Source organism: Ictalurus furcatus, chromosome 17 (genome assembly GCF_023375685.1).
Source record: "Ictalurus furcatus strain D&B chromosome 17, Billie_1.0, whole genome shotgun sequence".
In the NCBI taxonomy this organism is placed as follows: Eukaryota; Metazoa; Chordata; class Actinopteri; order Siluriformes; family Ictaluridae; genus Ictalurus; species Ictalurus furcatus.
This window is the reverse complement of record NC_071271.1, coordinates 5028117-5041141: the sequence shown is the minus strand read 5'-3', so window position 1 is coordinate 5041141 and position 13025 is coordinate 5028117. Positions and strand designations below refer to the sequence as shown.

The 13025-nt window shown below is 42.8% G+C and overlaps 2 protein-coding genes and 1 long non-coding RNA gene across 7 annotated transcripts in view; 1 reads left to right on the top strand and 2 right to left on the bottom strand.

The window, feature by feature from the left end:
- The window catches only part of agfg1a (ArfGAP with FG repeats 1a), a 23701-nt gene extending 15352 nt beyond the window's left edge, over positions 1-8349 (bottom strand). For 4 of the 5 annotated variants that reach the window (XM_053647002.1, XM_053647005.1, XM_053647004.1 and 1 more), the window contains exon 1: positions 8032-8349. In XM_053647002.1, coding sequence (XP_053502977.1) covers positions 8032-8198 — 167 coding nt within the window. In that variant the 5' untranslated portion in view covers positions 8199-8349. Of the gene's footprint in view, positions 1-5885; positions 7930-8031 lie in introns of those variants that run through there. The other variant, XM_053647007.1, reaches the window with a different exon arrangement.
- LOC128621323 (uncharacterized) lies at positions 7115-9279 on the top strand. The gene is made up of 2 exons (XR_008388260.1): positions 7115-7181; positions 7920-9279. It is a non-coding gene; the product is annotated as an uncharacterized LOC128621323 (long non-coding RNA).
- mrpl44 (mitochondrial ribosomal protein L44) lies at positions 8861-13025 on the bottom strand. The gene is made up of 5 exons (XM_053647008.1): positions 12827-13025; positions 12134-12356; positions 11792-12037; positions 11389-11567; positions 8861-11031 (listed from the first exon to the last, which is right to left on the bottom strand). The coding sequence occupies exons 1-5, from the start codon at positions 13003-13005 to the stop codon at positions 10851-10853; spliced, it is 1008 nt and encodes a 335-aa protein (XP_053502983.1). The 5' UTR covers positions 13006-13025; the 3' UTR covers positions 8861-10850.

Sequence of the window (13025 nt, the reverse complement as noted above, 5' to 3'; positions counted from 1 at the left end):
ACCGTCACCACCTGATTGCTGGTATAATGCGCTCTAGTCTTCTGCGAAGGCTTTCCACTAGATTTTGGGGTGTGGCTGTGGGGGTGTGTGGTCATTCAGCTACAAGAGCGTTAGTGAGGTTGAGGTCAGGCGCTGATGTTGATGTGAGGAGGCTTCAGTTCCAGTTCATCCCAAATGTGATGAGTCAGTAGGGTTGAGGTCAGGGCTCTGTGCCGGACACTCGAGATCTTAACTTCGTCAACTTCTTCCAACCTTCACACACCATGTCTTCATGGAGCTCACACTTTTTGTGCACTTTGGGTCGTGCTGGAACAGGTTTGGGCCTCTTAGCTCTTAGGGAAATTGTGAAGCTACAGCGTACAGAGACGTTCTATACAACGGCACGCTTCCAACTTTGTGGCAACAGTTCGGGGAAGAAGCGCATACGGGTGTGACGGTCAGGTCAGGTGTCCACAAACCTCTGGACATCTAGTGTATATCAAGAGCAGGGGGAAATCAGTGAAAAAAGTGAAAAACGCTGGATGTGATGTACAAAATGTTTTATATAAAAAAGTGTCTAACTATTGTCCCCGAGTGATTTCTGCGATTTCTATGTACACAGACAGGGTTTGTGCACGTTTTTCCATCTCTGTAGAGATGGAAACCAAACAGCAAACGAAACAAGGGCACAAGTTTCAACTGACTTACAGGTGTAAAAGTGCCCGAAGATGATATGTCCGTTTTACAAATGCAATAACATGCTTTTTACACCCTGATTCTGTCAAACACTAGCAATTGAGAAGGTGTATGCTGGCAGAACAAGGGAGGAAGTCGAGAGAAAGAGGGACACGGTGAGAAAGAGCACAGGAGGGGTTAATTTGATAGGGGATGTGTTACACTTCTGCAGGGCCGAGTATTAGATTAGCTCCGGTCCCTGTGTGCAAGTGTGTGTACACTATATTCGGCAGTCTAGCGTAGCTGCAGTCCCTGTTCTCTCAGAAATCTGAGTTATTAGCTTGCTATTTCACAAAACTGGGACAAGGACAACAAGGTGAGACTGCAAGGCACCTCGGGTTTCTTGTGTCTGCAATGCGTGTCTTAGGGATGCGACAATAACGATACCGGTGTCAGGAATCCTTCTGATAACATGCTCATTTAATCGTACTAGTGTTAAAAAAAAAAAAAAAAAAGGGACTCTCCAGGGTGTGTGGGTGTGTGTGTGTGGGTGTGTGTGGGTGTGTGTAAGAGCATGAATGACCCCTCTGTCATGGCTCAGGTGTCAGTGTCTTTATTGATATGGTTTTAGCCAATTTTTGCCATTAACTACAAAACAAAACTTTCCAACATACAGGTGAGCGCATGTGTGTGTGGCCCAGATTGACCGTCCTAAAACCAAAGGTAGGGCAGAAGTATGGAAATATACTGTAGTGCCACTCTCTCTCTCTCTCTCTCTCACTCACACACACACACACACACACACACACACACACACACACACACATACACAAACACAGTTGTACTTTCCCTTGTGGTCATCAATACGTGTTTGCCAGTCTGGAGGTTCAGGTTTAGGATGAAAAAAGGCTCATGAGACTGAGGAGCAGGAACCAGGAGAGCTGTGCGTGTAAGACTAGATCAGATGCTGAATTATTTATACTCCAAAACTGCTGGCTGCTTCCTCTGACAGTTTGGCCAACAGCCCATTGTTTAATAATTGTTGGCGGCTTTTCTGCCCTACAAGGGTCTATATGGATATGTGAAGAGTGTATACAGATCTAGAAGGGTATTTAAGGGTATATAATGTTCTACAAGGGTCTACAATAGGTACGCAAGGGTCTATAAGAGTATACAAGGATCTAGAAGGGTCTGGAAGGGCACATAAGGATCTATAAGGGTCTAAACTGGTCTATAAATGGTACATAAGGGTCTACAAGGGTGCATAACGGTCTATATGGGTCTATAAGGGCTCATAAGGGTTCATAAAAGGTTTATAAGGGTCTAACAAAGGTCTTTGGCGATCCAGTTCACTTTTTTACTTGCCTAGTATTAGTAAGTCAAAGTGAACTTTATTAATTTATCTTCATTAACCACTTGATCCCGGCCCTGGCTGCAGGCCTATTAGCCGAAATAATTTAAATCCAACCAGCTATGCTGGCGTTAAGACAGATACTGAATTGCTACAGCATACATCCTGACATGCCTTTGTAACATATCTCCCAATGCTAACGAGATTCGAATAACTTTTCATTGAAAAAATAATTTTTAAAAAATTACTAAAATCACCGCAGCATATAACCAACATGCTAGCTTTCTGTCGATGCTACAAACAGGAGGTGTTGCCTCAGAAACTTTATTAGAAAAGCAAAAGAACTAGGGTTGGGTGGGACAAACAAAAAATCGTCTATCACAATACTCAAAGGCATTTCTACGATACAGAATATGCCTCGTGCTCACAAACTGCCGGCAATACAACAGGAAATGGATTTCTCAACAGGAACTCACTTGAGACTGGCAGCAAGAGCATGTAATGTGATTCAAGTGATTTCCTTTGTCTTGGTTTCTGAGCCACGTACAGTCAGATCAGTTTACCAAGTAACACAAAGTTTAAAAGAGGTTATTATCAGCTGTTACGTGTACATAAAACAGCTGGTCATTGAATCAGAGCAGAGCAAATACTGTACAGCTCAGGTTTAGACTCGTACGGCTTCAATCACCTGATTTTGATTCTGCTGCACTGATTGAACAGGAAATTGCATCAGACCACAATGCCTTCGGGTGACATTCTGCTCCTGACTCAGTCACAGGCTAGAGCCGTGAATCAAATCCATATGGAGAGGTTTTATTACACGGTAGACAGCCCTCTGCACTTCCTGTCTTACAGGTATAACAGGTGAAAAATGGTTGTTTCTGCAGTAACCAAATTTGATGCTGAATGTTAAAAAAGTGAGTCCCCCCCCCCGCCAGGTCTACAAAATAAGTTATTTATAGCAGTTATACAACATAAAATACTGTATGAACACAAACTACACTGTTATTAAGTTAAACATAACACCTCTCAAACGACAGGTAAAGGCGTGGGAAGGCTGGTCAAGTCAAGGCTGCGATCCTCGTTGGACCTTCGCACCAACATCAGTGCTTTAATCTCTTCTTTTCCATATGTTTAAGGCATGAAACGGATTTTTGTTTTCCCCTTTACTCATGCTCTTGCTGCTTGAACCCCTCTGCATGGCCTCGCACTCATCCAAGTCAAATTAGCATGCGTGAGTTTATCAGGTTTAAAAAAAAAAATCTTTTTAATTTTTCGATTTTGTGATAAAAACGATAGAGAGAGAGAGAGAGAGAGAGAGAGAGAGAGAGAGAGAGAGAGATTCGGGCTTCACACACACACACACACACACTAAATCCACTCAAGTGAGATTAAACTTCCTGTCCTGCTGTTTCCACTTCCTGTTACACGAGTTGACCACATGGTGCTGATGCAGTGGAATGTAGCTCCCACTTCCTGCAGGAGGGCACATAAAAGCAGGGACGAACAGACACACACACCCCTCGAAATTGAGATTCGCCTATGATTCATGAGATTCATGATTTGATTTTTTAACATTTTTTTTAAAAATTATTATTACAAACTGACCAGAAGCAGCTGATGTTAAAATTTTTTAGTTAATTTTTCAGTTTGTACAATAATTTTATTTCTCTATTTTAGTGTTAAATAAATAATACAAAAATATAAAATTTGTATAAAAGCTAATAAAAATATTTTTTTATTGAAAATAAAAATGACTATTATTAATAAACATTTAGTATTTATAACTTTTTTATTTATTTAAATGAACGAGGCACTACCGGATTGCTGGACGTTTGTGAGCACCTATATTTGTTGTACACATGTGTATGGGAGAAATGCCGTTATCCTCCACGTTTACTGCCGAGTGAGCTGTTCCTAAATCCCAGAGTTTGGTTATCCTTCTCACCCGGGTACAGCGTAAACCGAGCCAGGACGTGCGGGTGGAACTAAAAATAGTGCAGACGACCGACTGATCAAAAGCAGCAGTCAAAGAATCCAGAACCGTCCTGATTAACGTCTCCGGCTGGAACTGCTTCTGTACTGGCACAAATATCTTCAGCAGTAGACTAGAGGAATGTCTGCTTAGGTTTCTCTCTCTTTTCCTCTGGTCCGGGGCCTACCGACGTGTCCACTCCGGCTCTCGTAGGGCAGATAACGACCAGAACATTTTACTCCTAACCAACAGAATGACGTGTCTGATGACTGTATTTATGTTGCGTGTGCTGTAATAAACACGCTTAATCATCAGGAGGTTTATCAGTGGAACGAGGGTGTGTGAGTGTTGCTCCTAATAAATCTGGCACTGAAGCACGCTCTGAAGTGTAAAGAACTCAGGTAGATCACTGACATCATTTGGCGTACTTAACCAGACTATTTGACTATTCAAACTAATCTGACGACTCAGACAGGATTAAAGTTCTGATCCGAGAATCGAAGGGTACCACTCTCGTGTTTGCTCTCGTCTTTAGCGAGACCCGACTACATTCCGACAGGGTTCGAGACACGTTCGTTCAGACCTAGCTTACGTTAGGAGTCAAAAACTTGGTGAAATGTACACGAGCGATGGGCGAGATTAAACACAGCTGCCCGTTTGTGAAGATCGGTGCGTAAGGGTGAACGCGGGACAAGCGGATTTCACAACCGGAACATCAAAACGATTCAATACGAATGTTTCAAGTCATCGTGTATCGGAAGAACGATCACGGAAAACGTTGACAGGAAATGAAGAACCAAGCCAGGCCTGAATATTTAAAAAAACGAGATGTTCTAATATGCTTCTGCTCGGTATTATGTGGAAATTCTGTTTCCTGTGACTCTGAAAACAGCCGCCATTTTAAGGTACCTCGGTTCCTGTGGGTAAGTCTGAAGCTGCCGCAGACTGCACAAGGCCAAAGTCATTTAGACTGGAATTCATCAAATAGCTCAATTATCTTCATGATCCTCTGGGAGAGTCAAACTGGAATATTTTTATCAGACACACTTATTACACTGTGCCCGAGACACAGTGCACACTCGCACAGAAAACACTACATCTGATTATTATTCATACGGTACAAGATTCCCAGAGGACACTTTAATTAACACACTCTGAGGAAAGCCCTATCCTCTAGGGCTGGGCGATATATCGATAGAATATTGATATCGTGATAAATGATTCCGCGATACATTTTTTTGAGACATCGTTGATATGGTGATGTATTTTTAGAAATTTATTTATTTTTTTTTTAAATTACAAATTAAACTATACTGAACGCCACCGATTTAACGCCTTTTTAATCTTTGTAGGCATTAAAGAAAAGTATCATCAAACTCAGTTTAACGTCTTTTTTGTTCATTTTGCTACTGTTTTGCAGACAGTTTGTCAGCTAAATGATAAATCGTGATACACATTGTGTATCGTAGAAACGTCCGAGTATTGTGATGTGATATTTTTGTCATATCGCCCAGCCCTGTTATACGCCGTCTTCCGCATACAAGGTGACAGATGCCTGATGAATGGCTACTGTCGCTGTGATTGACACACACACACACACACACAGAGAGAGAGAGAATGCCCCTCCCACCCGTCGTTGTCAAGATTCGGACTCGCGATTTAACATTTTGTAAAAGTTCATTTTGTAAAAGTTAACGCCAAGTTAACCTTCCTCTCGCATTCTTAGTCGACAAGGATTTTCACTGACTAACTGCACCGCATTTATTTACTTCTTTTAATTTTACGCGCGCGTTTATTCAAATTTGTGGCCGGCTGCTGTTAGACATTCAGGCTGGAGGACGGAATCTAGTAGCCTCGTAAAAAAACTCATTACTTCAGACAGCAGGGACTGAAGCTTTAACTCACCGGAACGCCGACGTCTTTCTGACGGCTCAGGCATCTGGAGACACGGCGAGCAACGTCCACCGAGACCAGACGACGTTCCCAGCGACGTTTCTGTTTACTCTCCTCGCGTCCCTTTATTAGATGGCTTGTTCCACTTTTCCCAGAACGAGTGACGTCAGAACCTTTCGGCTAATTGAGAGGATTAATTCGATTTGCGCGATGGAAACTGAATTACTTGGAGAAATGTTTGAGCGGGCTGGAACCGGGAATTACTCGAAATTCAAATCAAAGAAAGAAGAACGGATGATGAAACCAAGCGCATGCCAGCAGAAACACATTTCTGCAAAGAGGAGACACCGCATCCATGAGATGGCACCGAGCCAAAACGGTGGCTCAGATATCGGCGACCAAAAACAAACAAACAACAAAAAAAAAACACCACATTGGATTAAAAAAAACATCACATGGGTATCGGCAGATTTTTAGTATACGTACTGGTATCATGCCATTTCTAGAAACTGCTATAAAAACAAGTAAGAGACAAGGCTGATGCAAAGTGCAGTTACCACTACCACGTCCTGAAGTGTGCTATTCCTCAACGTCCGTTTATTACGGTATTCCATGATTTTCTATACATACATTGACTCACGTAAGAAAAAAAAGATAATGGCCAACTGCTGCTACTTGCCCTATTTAATCTCGTAGCATGCGTATCAGTGACCCTCCCCGAAATACGTCACTTCTCAAATTGCAAAACGAAGCACAGATGCTTCGTCCCGTCACCTTTGTTTCATCATATTTTCAAAATTAATGCCGGAACTTTGGCTCACCCCAAACTGCAATAAGAGGCAGTGACGCCACGTCTCTGACACCATGGTGTGAACGGAGTGTGATCATACGACCAAAATACAACCCGATAGATAGGGACTCCCATGATCGTTTTATTGCTGTCCGGATGAGAGTTTTATCACCGAGGAAACGTGTAAAAGTTTATTACGTACGTCCTGCTGATAAATTAATCAGATATGAACAAATAGTGCGTCTGCGATACAAGTCACCGTGAATGAGCGATATTCGAACGAGCGCATTGATATGAGCCTCAGAGCCGGAACTACTTACTGTCAGAGCTGCTGCTGCTATAGAAAACCGAACACCACCTTCTGACCAATCAGAATCGAGAACTCAACAGCGCTGTGGCGTAAAGCGCTTATATATGGCACGAGCTAGATTTGACTCAGCTAGCATGCTATAAGACGTTCGCGCATAGTTACACACTAACACATTACTAGTTACTAAGTGAAGCCCATCAACTAAAATGTGAGTTGTGTTAATATTTATTAGTTTAAAGTAAAATTAGAGCTAGGCACCAGGTTGTGATATGGTTAGCTAACGGCGCGCGCTCACACACCCTAATGGCACGCTAACGAGTTCCAACTTCTAGAGCTGGCTAGCGGTTTTCCACAAACACGCACTAAACAGCTAAGCTAAACTAGTTTTACGGTTTTATTATTTGGCCTCGCGTGCTACATTTCTTCAAAAATATACCTTTTCACCGAAACAATATAGAATGTAGAGAATAAGAGTTCAAGGCCTGGAGTGAAGTTAAGTTAACGGTAAACTCGTAGCTAGGTTAGCCTCCAAACAGGTAGTTAGCCGAGATGAAGTCAGCTTGCACACTGATTCAGTTAACCAACAATAAACTTTTCTTCACATAAACCTAAACAACCGAAATAAAGAATTAAAAATAAATAAATAATAATAATAAAAACCCTGCGGGGTATGAATATGTATGTAATCAATATTATCGCGTTCTAGCTAGGCTGCAGTTAGCGTCTGCTAGCCGCACGAGCTAACCCAGCCTCGCCTACTCTTTCATGAATAATAATGTATATAATAACCTTTACTATAGTTAATCACATTCTCGGGATACGTAAAGAAAATGTCTGTCAAGTCGAAATAAAAGAAAAGAATGTCGAAAAAAAGGTCATAACTTCGCGGCTGTGCTAGAAACACCAGATTCATTGAATCCCAAACGCCCCGCTATTCCCTACACAGGCGCCCTACATGCATAGGGGGTGATATAGCGGTTTGTGCGCCTCATCGAGTGCGCTACGTAGACGACAGAGAGAGTATTTGAGACGCGGCCCAGGTTGTTAAGGCTACTTACAGGATACCGGAGCAGGAGGTGCAGACGAAGGAGCCGTTGGTCATGTTCGCGTAGGTCGGGCCGCGCTGGTCGCAGTCAAAACACTTTCTGTTGGGTAGTAAACTCGTCATTTCCCTCAGCATCTTCAGGTGTTTCTCCTCCTGTTTTCGCTTCGCACTCGCCGCCATGGCCGGAGCCGAAAGAGTTTTATATACGCGGAGGTGAAGAAAAAAACTTTTTATTCCCCAAATAAGGGAGCGATTCAGATAGAAAGAGAGAGGGAGAGGAGGACAGGAGCCGGAGTTCACTCCAAGGGTGTCACGGTGTTCACGGAACGGAGGAGAGAGAGAGTGAGAGAGTAGGCAAGACGCCGCGCTCTGCTCGCCAGAGGGCGCGCTCACTGCGCATGCGCAAAGCTTGCACCGCCCCGCAACCTAAAAAGAGTTCCATCCTGCAGAGAACCGAGTGACCTAATTCACAAGAACCTCAGCAACCATCAGGCGCAATGCATAGTGTTCTGTCGGAGCTGTAAATATATAAAAAATGAAATGAATTAATTCCTGAACAAGTTAATTCATATCACTTGATATGTGTATGATTGAGTCATACGTGCATACATTCATTTCCACAAGTGGGTTCAGACAAAATATAGTGGAGAAACCTACTACTACTACTACTACTACTACTACTACTATTTACTACTACTACTACCCAAAATACTGTACATGGTGTCCCAAAAGTCTCCATACTCCAGAAACGCTATAAAATGCTAAAATAAAATGAAAACAAAGCTTGTGTTTGTGTACATTCTTCTTATTATATTATCATTCACAGAAAACAACTCTCATACTTGCAAAAAAAAGGTCAATTTTAATTTTCAGTGAAGGCTAAACACTTACATAGATGAATATACTGTACAATATATTATTACAGAACACACATCACGATTTGGATGACTTGTTTATCTGGAATATAAACCGTATCACCTTAACAACTGAACGTACAGCACTAAAGCTGATCCGTCTATTGCTTTAATCTCTTCGTCTTCATAATCCTTTTACATATAAAAATCCTCAAAAAAAAAAAAAATCAATCAATCTGTTCAGTTTGTCTATTCGTAAACTCCAGCACAGGCCTGGTTCATGTATTTATCTTCAAAATAAACGGTATGATAACAAGGCATTCTGGGAAGGGTGTCATGTATTAAGAGATGAAAATTTAGCTTGTAAATTAAATGGATGCATGAACCAAATTCTATCTGACGATCCTGTTTGAGCGGTTTTTACTTTATTCAAATAGGAACATCGTAGTACACACAAAACACCTCAACAAACATTCAAACAGAACAGATTCAAGCGCTAACATTTTTTCGGGGATATAAATTAAAGGGACGCAGAAATATCCAGCACTCCATCACTATCATCAAGCAGAATTATTCAGAATTATTTAGACTTGTTACTGAAGCAAGCTGTGTCGCAAAGTCTGAGGGAAAACAGATCAGATAAATTGAGGAGGGGGACAAAAAAAAAAAACAAAAAAAAAAACAACTGAATTTCCTCAAAGCAGAAGTCCAGGAGTCATAAAATGGTGGACTGCAGTCTGGATACAGATCCAGCACAGCATCAGTACCAGGACGTTTAATGTACACACACACAAAAAAAAAAAACCCAGTTCAGCGACTCCAGCTTTCTAAACATGACCATCAGTGCAGATTCCCTTGTCTTGAACGCTTTGTCTAATCACATGCAAATGATTTATCTGAAGACTCATGATAGCAGGGCTAGCTACAGAATTATCAGACTTCATAGATTTTAAACCGTTCTATCAAGTAACTTTAAAGTAATGAATTAGTAATTAGTTAAGTAATGGCGAGGATGGAAAAACCCCAGAACGTTTAAAGAGAAACAGACAGAAGTTTATTCAGCACATGCCGTTCTAAACAGAATCTCATCTGTTCAGAATGTGTGGTAACGTGAAGCTACGAAACAAAGCCGAAAGACGTCTAATTTATTTCAGTCCCTACAGGATTTCGCCATTGCAGAAACGAACGCAAATATAATATTCGGAGGAACTTGTCGTTTTAAAAATCGCCGCAGATTTGGGCGGAGACGAGTCATGTGATGTCATCACAGTGTCACGTGTGTCGAACACAAGTACAGCTAAAAAGGTCTCATTTACCAACAAACATCACTGTGAAAGAGTGTGCTGAACAATTTCGTGAGTTCGCAGATTCTAGTAGTTTTCCAGGGGGGAAAAAAAAGCACAAAAAAAACTCTGCAAGTCGTATTGAAAATTTTAAAAAAGCCACAGCAAAATCAAGTGAACGCAACGATCACGAAAAAACTCCACAAAATCCTGCACGGACTGCTGTAGCTGTAAATAACTCATCTTAAATGGATAAGCATTAAAACACTGACATCATCAACATTCTGGGATGTTACTGGACCTTAATTACACTTCAGTTACAGGAATAAATACTCCTGATGAAATTGATTCAAAGAGTATTTAAAGTCAAGGAACTTAAATGATCCGCCATTATACGTACAAACAGACCATTAAATAAGAAGCAGTCAAAGAAACAAACAGCTGCTTCACATGTGAGGAGACATTTCTTTTTTTTAAAAAACAAACAAACCACAACATTTACACTCAAGTGTTGTGTTTTTTCACCTGATCTCGTTAGAAACCGAGTGGAAGTATGTGTTCCACACCGCTCCCTAAACCGGACCGTCCAAATTTACTTCAGACAAACAGAGACATTTGAAGAGACTAAAGCAGCAGATGTTATTCACCTGGTGAAAGACAGACAGATGACAGAGCGCACGTGTGTGTGTGTGTGTTTATCCTCTGCTGACCGCCTGCTTCACTGCTGATGTTTCAGGCTGCTCCTGTTTTGTGGAAAAGTCGAGTGGTTTGCGGTTTTCTGTGTAGCCGAAGAGTTTCCTCAGAGCCACGCGTGCTGCCTCCTCCTCCGCTGCCGACAGTGTCTCACCAGGCCCGTGAGCCAGCAGCTTCTTATCACTGAGACACACACACACACACACACACACACACACAACAACGTATTAGAGTAACATTTCCTATTTTACTGTTAGAGTAAAGAGTAAAGATCAGCTAATCCAGTAAAACGTCCATCGTCGACATGTTAGTCTAGCTGCATTGCATTCTGGGACTTTGAGTGCAGAAATTTTCTTTGATGCCTCATTAATATGACATTAAAGATCACCGTGTAATGGAAAAAGGTGAGAAAATGGTTTCAGGATGGAGATTTCCTGTGACTCTGGGTTTCCTGCGAAGGACTTTTTAGATAATACGATCATCTAATGCTGTTCTCGTCCTTTCTGACACTAACACGGTATGTGTGTGTGTTTGGCATACCAGTAAAGTCCAACGAAGTAGAGCGGGAGAACGGTGCTGGCCCCCGAGGACTGGATGAGGCGTGGCTCGGGGAGTGATGCTCCTCTGCGGCTCAGCTCCTCCACTAATATCCCCATGGGGTTCACCACTTTCCACATGTCAAACAGGTCCTTCCCTATCAGCTGCGTCACCAGGAAGTCCTGCGCACACACACACACACACACACGATTGTGGGTAATGGGTAGGAAAATAGTGCAACATGTCAATGGAAGAAACTAAAACGGCGTTTCGTCACACAATAAGCTGCCACTCGGACGCCTCTGAAGATCAGGTTCATTATAAAGAATAATATGTAATTTACCTACAACTAGAACCCAGGATTCTATCATGAGAACGCTATAGTGTACATCAAGTCCCGTCTCACCCTGATGAAAAGCCCCGCCCTCTCCGAGCCACTGCTCTGCTCCAGCGCACCAATCACAGCAAAGAACGTCTCCCGGAGGATGTCATCCGGAACAGGAAACTCCGCCGTCATCGCCAGTTCCTCCACCGCCAGGTTCCGAGCCACGTAACACATGACCTCCAACCCAGTTAGGTGACAGACGATGGCTGCTACGCCGTCTTCCGGCAGACTGGGGAAGGTTCCCCTGCACCAATCCGCGAGAAAACCCTGCGCACCAGACAACGAGTCAGATTTGTCCGAGAACCGTATGAACACTTCTCGTACCGTTTATTCTCTCTGGTTCTGATGTTCTGTGATTCTCACCAGCGTGAAGTTACGCCCATGTTCCTGCAGCTCTGCATTGTCTCTGAGGTTTAGCGCTGTGCTCTCAGCATCCAGACCCAACGAGCGGCGTCTCTCTTCCTCGGAGCGGACGTAGCAGGGGTTCACGAACGCCATCTTCAGGAGGTCGGTAGAGAAATGCTCCTTCAGCCGGGCACTGAACGCCTCCACCTCAGCATGATAATCCCAGTTAGGCTGCTGGGAGCTGAAGAGAGAGAGAGAGAGAGAGAGAGAGAGACAAGTTTCCAAACTAGGATCACTTAATTTACAAAAAGAAACGCAGCCCATGACAACGATCATGATGACAGTTGAAGGTTTTAAGACAGACAAGGGTTAAAATAGTTTTCTTCGCAGCTCTGCTGTAGTGCATAACTTAAAGTGGCTTTATTAAGTCTTCATTCACGTTTTCTTACGCTCAAGTCGATCAAAACAAAACTACAGCTGCTAAATAAACGCACACAATTAGAAAACAACAAATTAGAAATACCAATGCTTAAATGGCCTTGAATTCATCCTTAACTTGCAGCCGAATCGCAAATGGCTCCAAACTACAGGACTAGTGCACTATCTAGAGTGTAGTAACCATTACATTATGCCCTAGATAGTGCGCCTATAAAGGGCGCGGTGGATGTGATTGGGATTGAGCCCGTGCTGTAGCAGGGACTGGACACTGACCGTGGCGTTGGAGGCGGAAGACCTTCGAGTCTCCTCTTCCTCTCCATGAGCAGAGTGTAGGCCTTCATCCATCGCTTCTTCTCTCTGCTCTGTGTGACCAGGACACTTCTGCAAACATGCCGATAATGAAGCCCAAGCGTCAACACACCGCGACTCACAAGCGTCCTACAAGCCGCCATGACACTCCATGGAGCGACAA

What these genes read in the sequence shown, in the direction of transcription:
- mrpl44 (XM_053647008.1), bottom strand. Translation starts at nt 13,005, where the DNA reads ATGGCGGCTTGTAGGACGCTTGTGAGTCGCGGTGTGTTGACGCTTGGG. An exon ending in GGGCGGGGCTTTTCATCAGG is followed by an intron (nt 11,568 to 11,791) that starts GTGAGACGGGAC and finishes GTGTGTGCGCAG; the next exon opens with GACTTCCTGGTGACGCAGCT. An exon ending in TACTTCGTTGGACTTTACTG is followed by an intron (nt 11,032 to 11,388) that starts GTATGCCAAACA and finishes TGTGTGTCTCAG; the next exon opens with TGATAAGAAGCTGCTGGCTC.